This window comes from Anolis sagrei, chromosome 7, assembly GCF_037176765.1.
Source record: "Anolis sagrei isolate rAnoSag1 chromosome 7, rAnoSag1.mat, whole genome shotgun sequence".
NCBI lineage: Eukaryota > Metazoa > Chordata > Lepidosauria > Squamata > Dactyloidae > Anolis > Anolis sagrei.
In genome coordinates this window covers 5,912,156-5,931,506 of record NC_090027.1, presented here as the reverse complement: position 1 = coordinate 5,931,506, position 19,351 = coordinate 5,912,156, and the positions used below count along the sequence as shown (strand labels likewise).

The 19,351-nt window shown below is 44.2% G+C and overlaps 1 protein-coding gene across 2 annotated transcripts in view; it reads right to left on the bottom strand.

Annotated features, from left to right (window-relative positions):
- The window catches only part of DOCK5 (dedicator of cytokinesis 5), a 204,389-nt gene extending 189,673 nt beyond the window's left edge, over positions 1–14,716 (bottom strand). For both annotated transcript variants that reach the window (XM_067470674.1, XM_067470675.1), the window contains exon 1: positions 14,509–14,716. In XM_067470674.1, coding sequence (XP_067326775.1) covers positions 14,509–14,551 — 43 coding nt within the window. In that variant the 5' untranslated portion in view covers positions 14,552–14,716. The remainder of the gene's footprint in view (positions 1–14,508) is intronic.
- Positions 14,717–19,351: the final 4,635 nt, after the last annotated feature.

The window sequence follows — 19,351 nt, the reverse complement described above, 5'->3', positions numbered from 1 at the left end:
GCATATTGAGTATTCGTACGAAATTTGATCCAGATCCATTATTGTTTGAGTCCACAGCACACTCTGGATGTAGGTGAACTATAACTCCAAAACTCAAGCTCAATGCTCACCAAATCCTTCCAGTATTTTTTGCTGGTCATGGGAGTTCTGTGTGCCAAGATTGGTTCAATTCCATCCTTGGTGGAGTTCAGAATGCTCTTTGATTGTAGGTGGACAAACCCAGCAAGTTTTGATGGGTGAACAACCCAGGCTATGTCTGTCCTCGCTGCCTATTGTTATTGTTATGGTTATTTTCAATGCTAATTGTATTGTTTTAATCTGTTTCTGTAAACCGCTCCGAGCCAAATTGGGATTAGCGGTATACAAGTTAAATAAATAAATAAATAAACAAACTACAATTCCCAAATGACAAAATCAATCCGCCCCAACCCCACCTTTCCTTGACATTATCTAGGAAAGGTCTAATGGAATAGAATCTGGAACCCCGAATGACGAATGCGGAGCACGTGAATTTGGGCATATTGGGTTTTTGTGCCAAATTTGGTCCAGTGAATGAAAACCCATCCTGCATGTCAGATATTTACATTATGATTCATAACAAAAGCAAAATGACAGTTATGAAGTAGGAACGAAAATAATGTTATGGTTGGGGGTCACCACAACATGAGGTCCTACTGGTCAGTCGTAAGGCCGAACAGGGCATAGGGTTACAGCCTGTGTTAGACAGGGTTACACTCCCCCTGAAGACGCAGGTTCGCAGCTTGGGAGTGATCCTGGACTCATCGCTGAGCTTGGAAACCCAGGTCTCGGCGGTGGCCGGAAGAGCTTTTGCACAATTAAAACTTGTGCGCTAGCTGCACCCGTACCTTGGGAAGTCGGATCTGGCCGCGGTGGTCCACGCTCTTTTTACATCCTGATTAGATTACTGCAACACACTCTACGTGGGGTTGCCTTTGAAGACTGTTCGGAAACTTCAACTAGTTCAGCGAGAGGCAGCCAGATTGCTCACCGGAGCGTCATACAGGGAGCACACCACCCCCCTGTTGTGTCAGCTCCACTGGCTGCCGATCCAATTCCGAGCACAATTCAAAGTGCTGGTTTTGACCTACAAAACCCTACATGGCTCTGGCCCAGTGTATCTGTCCGAACGCATCTCCCTTTACATCCCACCCCGGAGTTTAAGATCGGCCGGGAGGGCCCTGCTCTCGACCCCGCCAGTATCACAAGTGAGGCTGGCGGGGACAAGGAGCAGGGCCTTCTCGGTGGTGGCTCCCTGCCTGTGGAACTCGCTCCCCGGGGAAATCAGAACAGCGACCTCACTCCTCTCTTTCAGGAGAAAACTCAAAACATGGGTGTGGGACCAAGTGTTTGGCCAAACGGGCAGGTAAAGAATTGACATTATCTAGGAAAGGTCTAATGGAATGGAATCTGGAACCCGGAATGACGAATGCGGAGCACGTGAGTTTCTATATGTTGTGTTTATATAGTTTCTATATGTTGTGTTTATTGATTGTTGATTACTTCGTTTGTTTTAACCATGATAATTGTTTTAATTGTTTTAATTATAATTGTCATTTTGTGTAATTGTAACTGTATAGGCATTAAACGGTGCCTCGCTCTGTAAGTAGAGAAGGGGGGTAGAGAAGGGCGGGGTAAAAGTACCGGAAATAAATAAATAAATAATGAGGAGCTGTATTAAGGGGTCGCAGGATTAGGACAGTTGAGAAACAGTGGTCTAAAAGTTTGCCCATGCCTGATACAAAATAATATATAAACATTTTGTATCAAAAAAGGGTTTCGTGGCTGAAAAAGTCTGAGAACCCCAGAGATAGACCAAAGGAAAATTCAGAAATGTGGGAACCATCCCATGCCAATAACTTGCCTCTTCCATTACCTGTCAGCCAAACCAAAAGGTGTAATTCAGAGCTCAACAATATCTCTGGATCTCCACCTTTGCGCTAAGAAAAGCAAAAAGATTTCACGGAAGGCCAATATGTCACTCACCAGCGGCTTTCTGCAAAACCACTATGAAATTATAACTCTGCATCCAAGAAAAAGTTAGAGAAAGGCAATTGAAGGTTTGCGCCTGGAAGAAAAGCAAGGGGCAAAATGCATGTTTGGGTTACTAAAAATAATACGCTACTAAACAGGCTTCTATTACAGAAAAACACAAAGGGCTATTTTAAAGTAATGAAAATGGGATTTATTTTGTGAAGGGTTATCATTATAATTTTTTTTAGTGTCATGAGCGACTTGAGAAACTGCAAGATGCTTCTAGTGTGAGAGAATTGGCTGTCTGCAAGGACGTTGCCCAGGGGATGCCCAGATGTTTTTGATGCTTTACCATCCTTGTGGGAGGCTTCTCCCAGGTCCCGCATGGGGAGCTGGAGCTGATAGAGGGAGCTCATCTGTGCTATCCTCAGATTCAAACTGCTGACCTGTCAATCAACAGTCTTGCCGGCACAAGGGTTTAAACAAATTGCAACACTGGGGTCTCCAATTCAAAGATTTAGGAGAAATCACAGGTTCACAAACAAAACAAATTGAATAACAATTATATCAATAACAAATTAAATCTATATAAATAAAAATGTAATGTTCGTTTGTGGGATTAACAGAACTCAAAAACCATTGGACGAATTGACACCAAATTTGGACACAAGATACCTAATAACCCAATGTATGTCCTTCACTCAAAAAAATTGATGTTGTCATTTGGGAGTTGTAGTTGCTGGGATTTATAGTTCACCTACAATCACAGAGCATTCTGAACCCCACCAACGATGGAATTGGGACAAACCTCCCACAGAGAACCCCCATGACCACCAGAGTGGGCCACAGCAATGCATGGCAGGGGACGGCTAGTCTATATAAATAAAAATGTAATGTTCATTTGTGGGATTAGCATAACTCAAAAACCACTGGATGAATTGACACAAATTTTTTAAACAATGCACCTAACAGTCCAATGAGTATCCATCACCCCTAAACACACACACAAACACAAAACTCCAGCAGAACAGACTTAAAATCCCCCCAAAATACACCATATATACATATACACATACACTCATATACATATACACATGCACACATTCATACACACACACGGATTTATATATATGCACAAACGCACAGAAATGTACACATATATACACACATACATATACATATACATACACACATATATACATGTACACATATACACATGCACACACACATATATACACATACATACACACATATACACACAAATATGCATATAGACAAGCACACACATATACACATGTACATACATACACACATATACGCACAAATATGCATATAGACAAGCACACACATATACACATATACATGTACACATATATACATGTACACATGCATACATGTACACACATATACACACAAATATGCATATAGACAAGCACACATATATAAACATGTACATGTACACATATATACATGTACACATGCACACATACATGCATATATATATATATATACACATGCACACACACATATATATGCACATACATACACACATATACACACAAATAGGCATATAGACAAGCACACACATATACACATATACATGTACACATATATACATGTACACATGCACACATACATGCATACATATATACATATATATATATACACATGCACACACACATATATATGCACATACATGCACACATATACACACAAATATGCATATAGACAAGCACACACATATATACAATATGCATGTACACATAATATATTCACACAAAAACCACATATATACACAAATATATATACACACACATAAACACACAAGACACATATAAACAGACTGGGCCACAGCAATGCGTGGCAGGGGACTGCTAGTAATAATAATAATAATAATAATAATAATAATAATACTTTATTTATACCCCGCCACCACCTCCCCAAGGGGACTCGGGGTGGCTTACATGAGGCCAATGCCAGCAATACAACAATGCAAATATACACATAAGAATACAACGAAAAAATATAAGGAAATAAAATTAAATACAAGAAACAGTATAAATAAACAAACCACAAAATTTGAACACAGAAAGTTGACCACAGTGAGCAGGGCTGGTTGCAGAGATTAAAAGTTCAAAAACACTGGGTGAGAGAGCAATGCTCCATTGCAGTATTTTGCTTGGTATGGAAGACTTTTCCTGCTCTAAGATTGTGTTCTTCTGAGAGAGAAATGTGTGTCTCATGTGTAACTGAAGCACCTTATACTTCCATCACACCACACCTTTGGAAGCCTCCAATGGAAGCTACAGTAACACAACCCAAGCCAGTTTGTTGAATGAATCATCCGCAGCTACAGAAAGAAACAAAGTTCAGAGCAAACAAGCTTAACACACCCATATTGTTAGATAAGTGCAGATGCGTATATTGCAAACAAGTCCCGAACTGATATCAAAGGCAACGGTGATGTCAATTTTCTGGAATCATCAAGACTTAGAGAAAGCAAAACTAGAGTCAACCCTCCACATTTACTGCATTTTTTTCACCCGAGCGCAACCTCTTTACGTTTCGATATGTCTTCCACTATGACTCCATACCAGGCGTGGACAAACTTAGACCCTCCAGGTGTTTTGGACTTCAACTCCCACAATTCAACACCCGGAGGGCTGAAATTTGCCCAAGCTTGCTCAATAGTAAACTTCCCAATAAATGTATGGATGTATATAGTAAATCTGGCCCTCTTGTGGTGCAGCAGGTTAAACTGCTGAGCTGCTGAACTTTGCTGACTGAGAGGCCAGCGGTTCAAATCCAGGGAGCAAGGTGAGCTCCCACTGTTAGCCCCAGCTTCTGCCAACCTAGCAGTTTGAAAACATGCAAATGTGAGTAGATGAATAGGTACCACTCCGGCTGGAAGGTAACGGTGCTCCATGCAGTCATGCTGGCCACATGACATAGGGGGTGTCTATGGACAACGCCAGCTCTTCAGCTTAGAAATGGAGATGAGCATCTCCTCCAAGAGTCGGACTCGACTAGACTTAATGTCAAGGGTAAACCTTTACCTTTAAGGCAGCATTCCCCAGTCTGACAGGGTCCTGACTGGCCAAACTATAATTCTCATTATCCCCATGATATCTGGTGGGAAGAGAGTTCAAGTAGGAGACATCTGGAAGGCACAACATGTGAAGACATCTTTCCAAAGACATGGATCTTAGCTTGCAGATGGAGCAGTCTGACCCTCAGCGCTATATATATATGTATATGTATGTGTATATACACACACACACACACATATACATACATACACACATAATAAAAGTAAATGTTTGTATGTGGTGGTGTATGTGGCAGCTTTCTGATTGGCTCCCACTTTCACAGACCACTGCGACCAGCACAGGTGACGGACCTGGACCAAACTTGGCACACATAACCCCCATGACCCCTTTACATCCTGGTGAGGTTTGGGGGAGGATGGACAATGGATAATGGGATTAGTAGTACTTTCAAACGCTTTGGTTCCCACAGACCACTGTGGCCCCCAACAAAGACCGATAAAGACCAAACTTGGTACCCAGAGCCCCCATGGCCCACTCAACATTCTGGTGCGATTTGCGGGAGGATGGACCACAAATGATGGGACCTGCAGTACCTTCGCTCATTTCCTGAGACCACTGCGACCCTCCACCAATAACCGATAAAAGACCAAACTTGGCACACAGAGCCCCCATGACCCACTCTACATCTGGGTGGGGTTTGTGGGCCAATGGACCAGGGATGATGAGAACTTGCAGTAGCTTCAGTCACTTCCTGAGACCATTGTGACCCACATCTATGACTGATCAAGACCTAACTTGGCACCCAGAGCCCTCATGACCCATCCTCATGACATTTTGGTGCGGTTTGGAGGAAGATGGACCATGGAGCTATACTTCACCTGCACCCACTGAACCCAGTCAACATTGCATCTAGACTAAACTTGCAGCACAGACAAACAATGCCTTTCTCAAATAACCCGGGCAGTGCGGAGTCCCCAAGCTAGTGTATGTGTGTGTATGTGTGTGTGATTTTTTTAAGCAGCATCTATGCAATATATGGTTCAACTAGACTCTAGAGTAGTGGTTCTCAACCTTCCTAATGCTGCGACCCCTTAGTACAGGTCCTCATGTTGTGGTGACTCCCAACCATAATGTTATTTTCGTTGCTACTTCACAACTGTAATTTTGCTACTGTTATGATTCGTAATCTAAATATCTGATATGCAGGATGTATTTTTAGTCACTGGACCAAATTTGGCACAAATACCCAATACGCCCAAATTTGAATACTGGTGAGGTTGGGGGTGATTGATTTTGTCATTTGGTAATGCTGGAGTTGCTGGGATTTATAGTTCACCTAAAATCAAAGAGCCTTCTGAACTCCACCAATGATGGAATTGAATCAAACTTGGCACACAGAATTCCCATGACCAAGAGAAAATACTGGGAAGGTCTGGTGGACATTGACCTTGAGTTTTTTGGAGTTGTAGTTCACCTACTCCCAGAGAACACTGTGGATTCAAGCCATGATGGATCTGGATTAAACTTGGCTCAAATACTCAATATGCCCAAATGTGAACACTGGTAGAGTTTTGAGAAAATAGACCTTGCCATTTGGGAGTTGTAATTGTTGGGATTTATAGTTCACCCACAATGAAATAGCATTCTGAACCCCACCGATAGAATTGGACCAAACTTTCCACACAGAACCCCCATGACCAACATAAAATACTATGTTTTCTGATGGTCTTTGGTGACCCCTCTGACACCCCCTCACGACCCCCACAGAGGTCCCGACCCCCAGGTTGAGAAACACTGCTCTAGAGCAAGTTGAAGAGAAGGCTGAGAATGACTATTCTAGGTAGAGTTCAACTCATGCACACTACACAGAACAGAAAGCCTGGTGTGGAAAGAATGACTTGGGTGGAAAAAATAAGGACAGAGACACAAAGTAACAACAACTATAGGCAGAGAGTAACCAGAAAGGCAAAGCACTCAGATCTGGAGACTACTGCTAACATCAGAGCTTGGAGACATTACTTTGTTGGGAAGCAGCTGCCAAGGGGTACATCTGCACTGTAGAATGAATGCAGTTTAAGACCACCTTAACTGCCATTGCTCAATACCAGGGGTCCTCAAACTTTTTAAACAGAGGGCCAGGTCAGAGTCCCTCAAATTGTTGGAGGGCCGGATTATAATTTGAAAAAAATATGAATGAATTCCTATGCACACTGCACATTAGGGCTGGGCGGTTTCGTTCGTTAATTTCGTAATTCGTTATTAATTCGTATTTAAATTAGCTTACAATCCGATATTGAGCCATTTTGGAATAGTGTGAGGAGTAAATTAGATTTGAAACAATTTTTTCAATTTATTTCGTAATTATTTTGTTATTATTTCATAATTATTTCGTAATTATTTTCGCATGTCTGGTGCAAGTTTTATAGTTGTTGTTTGTTTTATCACACCAACAGTCAACAACAGAGGGAGAGGGAAGCTTCAGAAGTTCCCCTTGTCCCATTTGGAGGGTTTTTTTAGCATATTGCGCAATCGCGTCCGCCATTAACGAATCGATTCGAAATTAACGAAATTTCGTAAATTACGAAACTTTGAAATCTCAAAATTTCGGAAGTATTTAGAATTTGGAAACGCTAGCGCTCCCTGGAAACGAATCGAGTTTAGAAACAAATTTTTCCGTGGTTACCCAGCCCTACTGCACATATTTTATTTGTAGTGCAAAAAACACTCAAAAACAATACAATAATTAAAATGAAGAACAATTTTAACAAATATAAACTTATTAGTATTTCAATAGGAAGTGTGGGTCTGCTTTTGGCTGATGAGATAGGATTGTTGTTGTTGTTGTTGTTGTTGTGTGCTTTCAAGTCGTTTCAGACTTAGGTTGACCCTGAGCGAGGGCCGGGTAAATGACCTTGGAGGGCCATATCTGGCCCCCAGGCCTTAGTTTGAGGACCCCTGCTCAAGACTGGGAGTTATGTTTGATGAAGCACTCAGCAGAAAAGGCTAAAATCATCATATAACAGCGAATCTCATGACTCCATACCACCAGGTGCTCTGCTATGGCTGATTTCTCTGGTTGAAGGAGTCTGCAGTGCCTTTCATGTTCCTTGATTCGTGTGTTGGGCAATGCTGCTGCGTTTGGGGGTCCCTCTGTAGACTTGTCCACAGCTGCATGGTACACGGTAGACTCCTGCAGAGGTGAGAGGATCCCTCTTGTCCTTTGCTGAACGTAGCATTTGTTGGATTTTCTTGGTGGGTCTGGAGATAGTTTGTATGTTGTGTTTCCTCATCAGCTTCCCTCTGCAGTCAGTGGTTCCCTTGATGTATGGCAAGAACCCTTTCCCTCTGGGTGGATCTTTGTCTTGACTCTCGTGGCTTGTTCTCGGTTGTGTTGCAGCTCTTCTGATGTCTGAGGTGGAGTCTCCATTGGCCTGGAGAGCCCAGTTGAGGTGGTTCAACCAGAGAAATCAGCCATAGCAGAGCACCTGATGAACCAACCTGGACACAGCATTTCATTTGAGAACACAGAAATGCTGGACCACCCTCACAACCACCATGTCAGACTACACAGAGAAGCCATTGAAATCCACAAGCATGTGGACAATTTCAACAGAAAGGAGGAAACCATGAAAATGAACAAAATCTGGCCACCAGTATTAAAAAAACTCTGAAATTTCAACAGCAAAACAACAGAGAGGAAACAACCAGGCACATCTTAACACCTCTCAACAAAAGATTTTCCCAGGCTCAGCCAGGCCTTCAAATGCTAATCAAGATGGTCAGTGGAAACATTCACACCCAGCTCCAGCAGACAAGAGTCCTTTGTCCCACCCTGGTCTTTCCACAGATATATAAACCCTTTTTCCTACTTCCAACAGACCTCACTACCTCTGAGGATGCTTGCCATAGATGCAGGCGAGACGTCAGGAGAGAATGCCTCTAGACCATGGCCATATAGCCCGAAAAAACTACAACAATCTGCTATGGCTGATTTCTCTGTTGAACCACCTCAACTCAGTGATCTTGAGTTTTGGAGTTGTAGTTCACCTTCATTTAAAGAACACTGTGGACTCAAACCATGATGGATCTGGACCAAACGAATACTCAATATGTCCAAATTTGAACACTGGTAGTGTTTGGGGAAAAGTGACCTTGACATTTGGGAGTTGTAGTTGCTGGGATTTATGGTTCGCCTGCAATCAAAATCATTCTGAACCCCACCAATGAGAGAATTGAAACTTTCCACACAGAACCCCCACGACCAACAGAAAATACTGTGTTTTCTGATGATCTTTTTGGTGATTTATAGTTCACCTACCATCAAAGAGCATTCTGAATCCCACCAATGAGAGAATTGGACCAACTTTCCCACACAGAACCCCCAAGACCAACAGAAAATACTGTGTTTTCTGATGGTCTTTTGGTGATTTATAGTTCACCTACAATCAAAGAGCATTCTGAACCCCACCAACGAGAGAATTGGGCCAATCTTCCCACACAGAACCCCCAAGACCAACAGAAAATACTGTGTTTTCTGATGGTCTGTTGGTGATTTATAGTTCACCTACCATCAAAGAGCATTCTGAACCCCACCAATGAGAGAATTGGACCAACCTTCCCACACAGAACCCCCATGACCAACAGAAAATACTGTGTTTTCTGATGGTCTTTGGTGACCCCTCTGACATCTCCTCATGACCACCCCCCTCCTGGGTCCCAATCCCCAGGTTGAGAAACACTGACTTATAGTGTGCTTAGAAAGGACATATTTAGTTGGATGTCAATAAATGAAACCACAGATACCAGTTCCATTGATGGTACTCTTTTCCATTCTAAGAAACTCCGTTAAATTTCATGGCATCACCATCTATATATATAAAATGCTCTGTGCATAATGAGTACCTTAAAAGCAAAAGAACCAATGAACGAAATCACACCAAATTTGGCAACAAAACGTCTCACAACACAAGGAGTGACCATCACTCAAAAAATTATGATTTTGTCATTTGGGAGTTGTAGTTGCTGGGATTTATAGTTCACCGACAATCAAAGAGCATTCTGAACTCCATCAACGATGGAATTGAACCAAACTTGGCACACAGAACTCCCTTGACCAACAGAAAATACTGGAAGGGTTTGGTGGGCACTGACCTTGAGTTTGCGAGTTGTAGTTCACCTACATCCAGAGACTACCATGGACTCAAACAATGATGGATCTGGACCAAACTTGGCACGAATATTCCATATGCCCAAATATGAACACAGATTGAGTTTGGGGGAAACAGACCTTGACATTTGGGAGTTGTCATTACTGGGATTTATAGTTCACCCACAATCAAAGAGTGTTCTGAACCAGACCAACAACAGAATTGGGCCAAACTTCCTACACAGAACCCTCATGACCAACAGAAAATACTCAAGGCCATCCAGTCCAATTCCCTTCACTAGGGCAAGAAAATGTAATCAAAGCCCTCCTGACAAAGAGCCATCCAGCCATAGATATAGATAGATAGAGATGATTCACACAGAGAGAGATATAGTATCCTAGATTTGAAAGGGACCCCTGAAGAAGGACAATGATATGTTGCATGTTCCAGAGTAGACAAACCAGACAATCTCCACATCAACACTGACAAAGAAACAAAAAGAAATATTTTTTTACCCACAAACTTCAAGAAATTACATATAGGCTCGTGCGCCAGCTGCGCCCGTATCTTGGGAAGTCTGACTTGGCCACGGTGGTACACGCTTTGGTCACATCCCGCCTCGACTACTGCAACGCTCTCTATGTGGGGCTGCCCTTGAAGATGGCCCGGAAGCTTCAGCTAGTCCAGCGCGCGGCAGCCATGTTGTTAACAGGAGCAGGGCGCAGGGAGCATACAACGCCCTTGTTGTCCCAGCTCCACTGACTGCCGATTTGCTACCGGGCCCAATTTAAGGTGCTGGTGTTATCCTACAAAGCCCTAAACGGTTCCGGCCCAAAATACCTTGCAGACCGCATCTCGGCCTATGAGCCCACGATGACCTTGAGATCATCTGGGGAGGCCCTTCTCTCGGTCCCGCCTGCCTCACAGGCACGTCTGGCGGGGATGAGAGAGCGGGCCTTCTCGGTGGTGGCCCCCCGGCTGTGGAACTCCCTCCCTGCTGAAGTTAGACAGGCGCCCTCCCTTATGGCCTTTCGTAAGGGCCTGAAAACATGGCTTTTCGAGATGGCCTTCAACTGAGTGCTATGTTATTGGAAATGACGACCGGAATGGACTACGCCTATGAGACTGACTATGACCCCATGATATGACGAAGCGGATTTTTAGTATAAGTAGATGTCTGTAGTAGTAGAATGTTGGTTACTGTCTTGATTTATTGTAAACTGTCTTTTCTATGTTGTTGTACACCGCCACGAGTCGCCCTAGGGCTGAGAGCGGCGGTTAATAAGTGCAAGTAATAATAATAATAATAATAATAATAATAATAATAATAATAATAATATATTAGAAACCAACACTTTCTCATTACTTTATTTTCCAGATCAACAGACTGGGCCACAGCAACGCCTGGCAGGGGACAGCTAGTAAGTCATATAGAAGGAACATATCACTCATGTACATCACTTCTGTATTTCTAATTTTCAGTCCCTGGCATGCACTGGATTCCCTTTTGCAGTCTGAATATGTAATCTGGAGGAGGAAGGGAAAGGAGAACCAGTTGGCCATTCATTCATTCCTTCTCTCTCTCCAGCTTCCACAACATCCTGCCCATAGCAGAGATAAAGACGTGTTAATGGGTTACCCATTGCTTACCAGGATCTTGAGGACTCTCCCTTACAAAACTCAGGATGAGTCTGCAGCAGGCACATCAAAAATAAGACTAGGTGGGCATCTACACTCTAAAGTTAACACTGTTCGATTCCACTTTAATTGCCATGGCTCCTGGTGTTGTAGACTGGGGGAAGAATCAGGCAGAGAAAGAGAAAGACCTGGGAAAACTATGGCCCCTTCTACACTGCCATACAAAATCCAGACTATCTGCTTTGAACTGGATTATATGGCAGTGTAGACTCATATAATCCAGATCAAAATAATGTGAGTTATCTGCTTTGATAATCTGGATTATATGGCAATGCAGAAAGGGGTCTATGACTCCCAAGACTATATACGTTGAACTATGGCAGTTCAAATGGTGTTAAACTGAATTCATTCTATAGTGTAGATGCATCCTATAATTATGTCCTAGGAGCCCCTAGTGGTGCAGTGGGTTAAACCGCTGAGCTGCTGAACTTGCTGACCGAAAGGTCACAGGTTCAAATCCGGAGAGTGGCATGAGCTCTTGCTGTTAGCCCCAGCTTCTGCCAAGCTAGCAGTTTGAAAACATGCAAATGTGAGGAGATCAATAGGAAGGTAATGGCGCTCCATTGCAGTCATGCCAGCCACATGACCTTGGAGGTGTCTATGGACAACGCCAGCTCTTTGGATTAGAAATTGAGATCCCCAGAGTCAGAAATGACTGGACTTAATGTCAGGGGGAAACTTTTACCTTTAGCTATAATATATCCCAATATATACACAAAAGAATAGGGAAGGTTCTTACTTTGACAGAAAACAACTTTAAAGGCTGCTATCTACACTGCCCGATATCCCAGGATCTGACCCCAGGTTATATGATTTGCACTAGATTATATGAGGCCCCTTCCACACAGCTGTATTAAATCCACATTGAACTGGATTATATGGCAGTGTGGACTCAGATAATCCAGTTCAAAGCAGATATTGTGCATTATCTGCCTTGATATTCTGGGTTATATGGCTGTGTGGAAGGGCCCTGTGTCTACACTGCCATATAATCTGGGATAAACAGATATAATGCAGATAATCAAAGCACATAATCCATATAATCTTCTTAGTAATGGATTATTGGCATTTACATTGCCATATAATCTGAGAGAAACAGATATAAATCAGATTATCAAAGCAAATCTGATCACTGGATTATCTGAGTCTACCCTGCCATATAATCTGGGATAAACAGATATAAATCAGAGTAACAAAGCACATAATCCACATTATCTGCTTTGAAATGAATTAGCAGAGTCTACACTGCCATATAAACTGGGATAAGCTGATATAAATCAGAGTAACAAAGTGCATAATCCACATTACCTGCCTTGAAATGAATTATCAGTCTACACTGCCATATAATCTGGGATAAATCAATATAAACCAGATTATCAAAGAGCATAATCCACATTATCTGCTTTGAAATGGATTATCGGAGTCTACGCTGCCATATAATCTGGGAATAAACAGATATAAATCAGAGAAACAAAGTGAATAATCCACATTATCTACTTTAAAATTGATTATTGGCGTCTACACTGCCATATAATCTGGGATAAACTGATATAAATCAGAGTAACAAAGTGGATAATCCACATTATCTGCTTTGAAATGGATTATCGAAGTCTACGCTGCCATATAATCTGGGAATAAACAGATATAAATCAGAGAAACAAAGTGAATAATCCACATTATCTACTTTAAAATTGATTATTGGCGTCTACACTGCCATATAATCTGGGATAAACTGATATAAATCAGAGTAACAAAGTGGATAATCCACATTATCTGCTTTGAAATGGATTAGTGGAGTCTACACTGCCATATAATCTGGGATAAACAGATACAAATCAGAGTAACAAAGCGGATAATCCACATTATCTGCTTTGAAATGGATTATCGGAGTCTACACTGCCATATAATCTGGGATAAACAAATATAAATCAGAGTAACAAAGTGGATAATCCACATAATCTGCTTTGAAATGGATTAGTGGAGTCTACGTTGCCGTATAATCTGGGATAAACTGATATAAATCTGAGTAACAAAGCGGATAATCCACATTATCTGCTTTGAAATGAATTGGAGTCTACGCTGCCATATAATCTGGGATAAACAGATACAAATCAGAATAGCAAAGTGCATAATCCACATTATCTACTTTAAAATGGATTATTGGTGTCTATACTGCCATATAATTTGGGATAAACAGATACAAATCAGAGTAACAAAGCGGATAATGCACATTATCTGCTTTGAAATGGATTAGAATGGATTTGAAATGGATTACACTGCCATATAATCTAGTTCAAAGCAGAAAATCTGTATTTTACATGACTGAGTTTATTGGTCTCCAAGAGGAGGAAAGAAAACCAAGAGGGTGGGGGGGGGGGGGGGGATTCAAAGTGCAAAAGGGTTGAAGGAGAGGAGGAAAGAGGAAGAGTTGGAGCGAAAGGAAAAGTACTGGCAAAGAGGAACAAGGGGGGGAGGCAGGGCGGGCGAGACGCGTGTTGCACGTGGGAACGGCCCCGGGATGCGTGTCCGGGGAGAAAAACCTGGGAGAAGACGGATAGGGTGCAATTGCAGGGAGGGGTGTCACGTGGGAAGGGTCCAGAGTCTACACGCGTGTCACTCACCGACGCCGTACTTCTCCCGCTTGGTGGGGATCCAGCGGGCCATGCCGGGATCTGTTGGGGGTCTCAGCCCCCTCCTCCGGCTCCGGTGGCCTCTCCTCCGGCCATGCTGGGCAAGCAGGCAAGCAGGCAGGAAGGGAGCTGGGCTGGCCCGCCTTGGCAGCCGCAGAGCCGGGGGCGGAACAGTCCCAAAGCCCTTCCCCGTTCCCAGGAACAGAGCCAGAGAGAGAGAAGGAGCAGGAGGAGGAGCATCACCCCATAGAACTGCCCAAGGGGGAAGGTCCAACCACTTCAGCTGCTTCAGCCTCCTTCTCTGGAGGTTTGGAAGCAGAGGCTAGGTGGCCATCTATCGGGAAGGCTTTGGTGGTGCCTTACTACCTGGCAGAATAATGGAATCCTTGGGCCCCTTCCATACAGCTGTATACACTCTGGGGCAGAGAGTTCCACTGCTGAAGTTCTTCCTAATGTTCAGGCGGAATCTCCTTTCTTCTAGTTTGTAGTTCATTGCACATCTGGAATACCAAAGTGCGCCTCCAGCACTCACCAGCCAATCCCTCTCCAATGCCAGAAACACAGCTTAATGGTGTAACATTAGAAAATGTTGACCATTTCCGCTCCCTTGGCAGCCATCTCTCCACAAAGGTCAACAATGACACTGAAATACAACACCGCCTGAGCTCTGCGAGTGCAGCATTTTTCCGAAGGAAGCACAGAGTGTTTGAGGGCCGAGACATTCCTAGGGAGACCAAGGGGCTTGTTTGTAAAGCTATCGTCCTCCCAACTCTGCCACATGACTGCGAGACGTGGACTGTCTACAGACATCATCATTGAGACTGAAATACAAAACCATCTGAGCTCTGCAAGTGCAGCATTTCTCCGAATGAAGCACAGAGCGTTTGAGGACTGGGACATCCGTAGGGAGACCAAGGTGCTTGTTTATAAAGGTATCGTTCTCCCAACCCTGCTATACGCCTGCGAGACGTGGACTGTCTACAGATGTCAACATTGCGACTGAAATACAACACCACCTGAGTTCTTCAAGTGCAGCATTTCTCCAAATGAAGCAGAGAGTGTTTGAGGACTGGGACACCCGCAGGGAGACCAAGGTGCTTGTTTGTAAAGCTATTTTCCTCCCAACCCTGCTATATGCCTGCGAGACATGGACTGTCTACAGACATCAACATTGAGATTGAATTACAACACCACTTGAACTCTGTGAGTACAGCATTTTTCCGAATGAAGCAGAGGGTGTTTGAGAACCAGGACATCCGTAGGGATACCAAGGTCCTTGTTTATAAAGCTATTGTCCTCCCAACCCTGCTGTACGCCTGCGAAACATGGACTATCTACAGATGTCAACACTGAGACTCAAATACAACACCACCTGAGCTCTGCAAGTGCAACATTTTTCCGAAGGAAGCACAGAGTGTTTGAGGACCGGGACATCCGTAGGGAGACCAAGGTGCTTGTTTATAAAGCTATTGTCCTCCCAACCCTGCTATATGCCTGCGAAACATGGACTATCTACAGATGTCAACACTGAGACTGAAATACAACACTGCCTTAGCTCTGTGAGTTCAGCATTTTTCCAAATGAAGCAGAGGGTGTTTGAGAACCAGGACATCTGTAGGGATACCAAGGTGCTTGTTTATAAAGCTATTGTCCACCCAACCCCGCTGTATACCTGGACTGTCTACAGACATCACACTCCTGGAACGATTCCATCAGCACTGCCTCTGGAAAATCCTGCAAATCTCTTGGGAAGGCAGGCAAACAAATGTCAGCGTGCTGGAAGAAGAAGCAAAGACCACCAGCACTGAAGTGATGGTCCTCCGCTACCAACTCCGCTAGACCAGCCACGTTGTCTGGATGCCCGACCACCGTCTCCCAAAGCAGTTACTCTACTCAGAACTCAAGAACGGAAAACAGAATGTTGGAGGACAGGAAAAGAGATTTAAAGACGGGCTCAAAGCCAACCTTAAAAACTCTGGCATAGACACTGAGAACTGGGAAGCCCTGCTCTGTGAACGCTCCAGCTGGAGGTCAGCTGTGACCAGCAATGCTGTAGAATTTGAAGAGGCACGAATGGAGGGCAAAAGAGAGAAACGTGCCAAGAGAAAGGCGTGTCAAGCCAACCCCAACCAGGAGTGCCTTCCACCTGGAAACTGGTGTCCTCACTGTGGTAGAAGATGCAGGTCAAGAATAGGGCTCCACAGTCACCTACGAACCCACCGCCAGGACACCGATGTTGGAAGACAATCCTACTCGGACAACAAGGGATTGCCTAAGTAAATAAAGTAAAATACACATTGAACTGGATTATATACCATTTCCACTACCTTGGCAGCCACCTCTCCACAAAAGTCAACACTGACACTGAAATACATCACTGCCTGAGCTCTGCGAGTGCAGCATTTCCTGCCTTGATATTCTGCAGATATCCCAAGATATCAAGGCAGGAAATCCCACATTATCTGAATGTGGACTCAGATAACCCAGTTTAAAGCAGATATTGTGGGATTTTCTGCCTTCATATTCTGGGATATAGGGCTGTGTGGAAGGGCCCTCTAGGGCTGGATCTACACTGCCATATAATCCAGATTATCAGAGCAGATAACTCACACTATCTGCTTTAAACTGCATTATATGAGCCTACACTACCATATAATCCAGCTCAAAGCACATAATCTGGATTTTACATGGCAGTGTAAAAGGAGCCCTAATTATCTACAGGCCCTTCCATACAGCCATAAGTAAAAGTAAAGGCTTCCCCTTGACATTAAGTCCAGTTGTGTCCAACTCTGGGGTGGTGATGCTCATCTCCATTTCGAAGCCGAAGAGCCAGCATTGTCCATAGACACCTCCAAGGTCATGTGGTCAGCATGACTGCATGGATGTGCCATTACCTTCCTAGCAAAGTGGTACCAATTGATCTCACATTTGCATGTTCTTTGTACTGCTAGGTTGGCAGAAGCTGGGGCCGACAGCAGAACTGCACACCACTCCCCGGATTTGAACCTGAGACCTTTCGGTCAACAAGTTCAGCAGCTCAGTGGTTTAATCCACTGCACCACAGAGTTAGGGTTCTAGGTGATATGACTGTGTGGTTGGTGGTTTGGGGCGAGCTCCCATTGTTAGCCCCAGCTTCTGTCAACCTAGCAGTTCGAAAACAAAAAAATGTGAGTACACCAATAGGTATCGCTTCAGCAGGAAGCAGGGGTGGCTCGTCCATTACGCGAAGCAAGCGGTCACAGAACACTTTTTTTTGCCAGGGGCGCAGAGGCGCCTCTGTAAATGCCCCTCGACCGCCACTTGAGGAGCGCCCCCTCCGCTCACAACAGCCCTAGCAGTCCGGGGGGAGCCTCGGCTTTCTTGCCTCGCTGCCGGGCGATCCTCTTCCCAAAGGGGCCGGGCCCTTGAGCCTCGCCTAGTCCCTCTCGTTCCTGCTCCAACTGGCCACCGGGAGCGCGAGCAGAGCCGGCGCTCAATCATTCTCCGCGTTCGATCCCTTCCCCATGACCGGCTCCCTTTCCCGATCCCCTGGCGGTCCACCCGCCTCCTCTCCTCTCCCCAATCCACGGGTGGGCCAAGGGGTGGAGCCACCACGCCTGGCCCGCTCCTCCATTGGTGGAGTTCAGAATGCTCTTTGATTGTAGGTGAACTATACATCCCAGTAATAGTTCACCTTGCCGCACTTGCTCCCTTGCCTAGCCCACTTTGGGTCCGGAGGCGTGCCTGAAGACCCCAGCGTGCGCACCAAAAGTCGCCTCTTCTCCTGACTTTCTCTTCAGCCATTGGGACCGAGAGAGAGAGAGAGAGAGAGAGCCCCTCCGGCTGGAGGTACCTCTCATCTCCGCTCCCTCCTTTGTTTTTGCGCCTACCTTCAGGAAAGGTGGGCATCTTCACCTCTCTCTCTCTCTCTCTCTCTCTCTCTCTCTCGGTCCCAATGGCTGAAGAGAAAGTCAGGAGAAGAGGTGACTTTTGTTGCGCACACTGGGGTCTTCAGGCACGCCTCTGGACCCAAAGTGGGCCAGGCAAGGGAGCAAGTGCAGCAAGGTGAACTATTACTGGGATGTATAGTTCACCTACAATCAAAGAGCATTCTGAACTCCACCAATGATGGCATTGAACCAAATATGGCACACAGAACTCCCACGACGAACAGAAAATATATATCAATGATTGGTTGGGGGGGGGGGGAGGCGGCGCCAAAATACTGTTTGCTTACTGTTGAAAATTACCTAGGGCTGCCTCTGGCGGGGAGTTAATGGCGACTGGACTTAATGTTAGGGGACAACCTTTACCTTTATCAAGGCAGATAACCCCATAATATCGGCTTTGAACTGGGTTATCTGAGTCCACACTGCCATATAATCCAGTTCAATGTGATTTTTATACAACTGTGTGAAAGGGGCCTGCTTTGAACTGGATTACAGGCAGTCCCCGAGTTACAAACATCCGATTTACAACCGACTCATGGCTAAGAATGGGGCGGAGACAACAGGAAGTAAAAGGAAAGGGAATTTATTCCTGGAAGAGTCATTATCCTGTGGGAAAGGGGTCTCCAATGAAGCTTTCTCCCCAATCCTTGTTGACCTCTCAGGGAGAAAAACCCTTTCATGTTCTGCTTTGTGTTTGTTGTTCTTCTAAAGTGTTTATTGATGGTTTGATTATATTTTAATTTTTATACAATGTAAATTCTTAGCTGTAACTGTTTCAAGTTTCGTAAACTGTTATGTTGTTGTTGATTTCTTTTTTTGAGTAATGATGATGATTGGCAACATCCTATTTGGCTACATTTAGTTACAAATGCAAAAATAATGGGTGCATTGAGGCTGCAGAATGA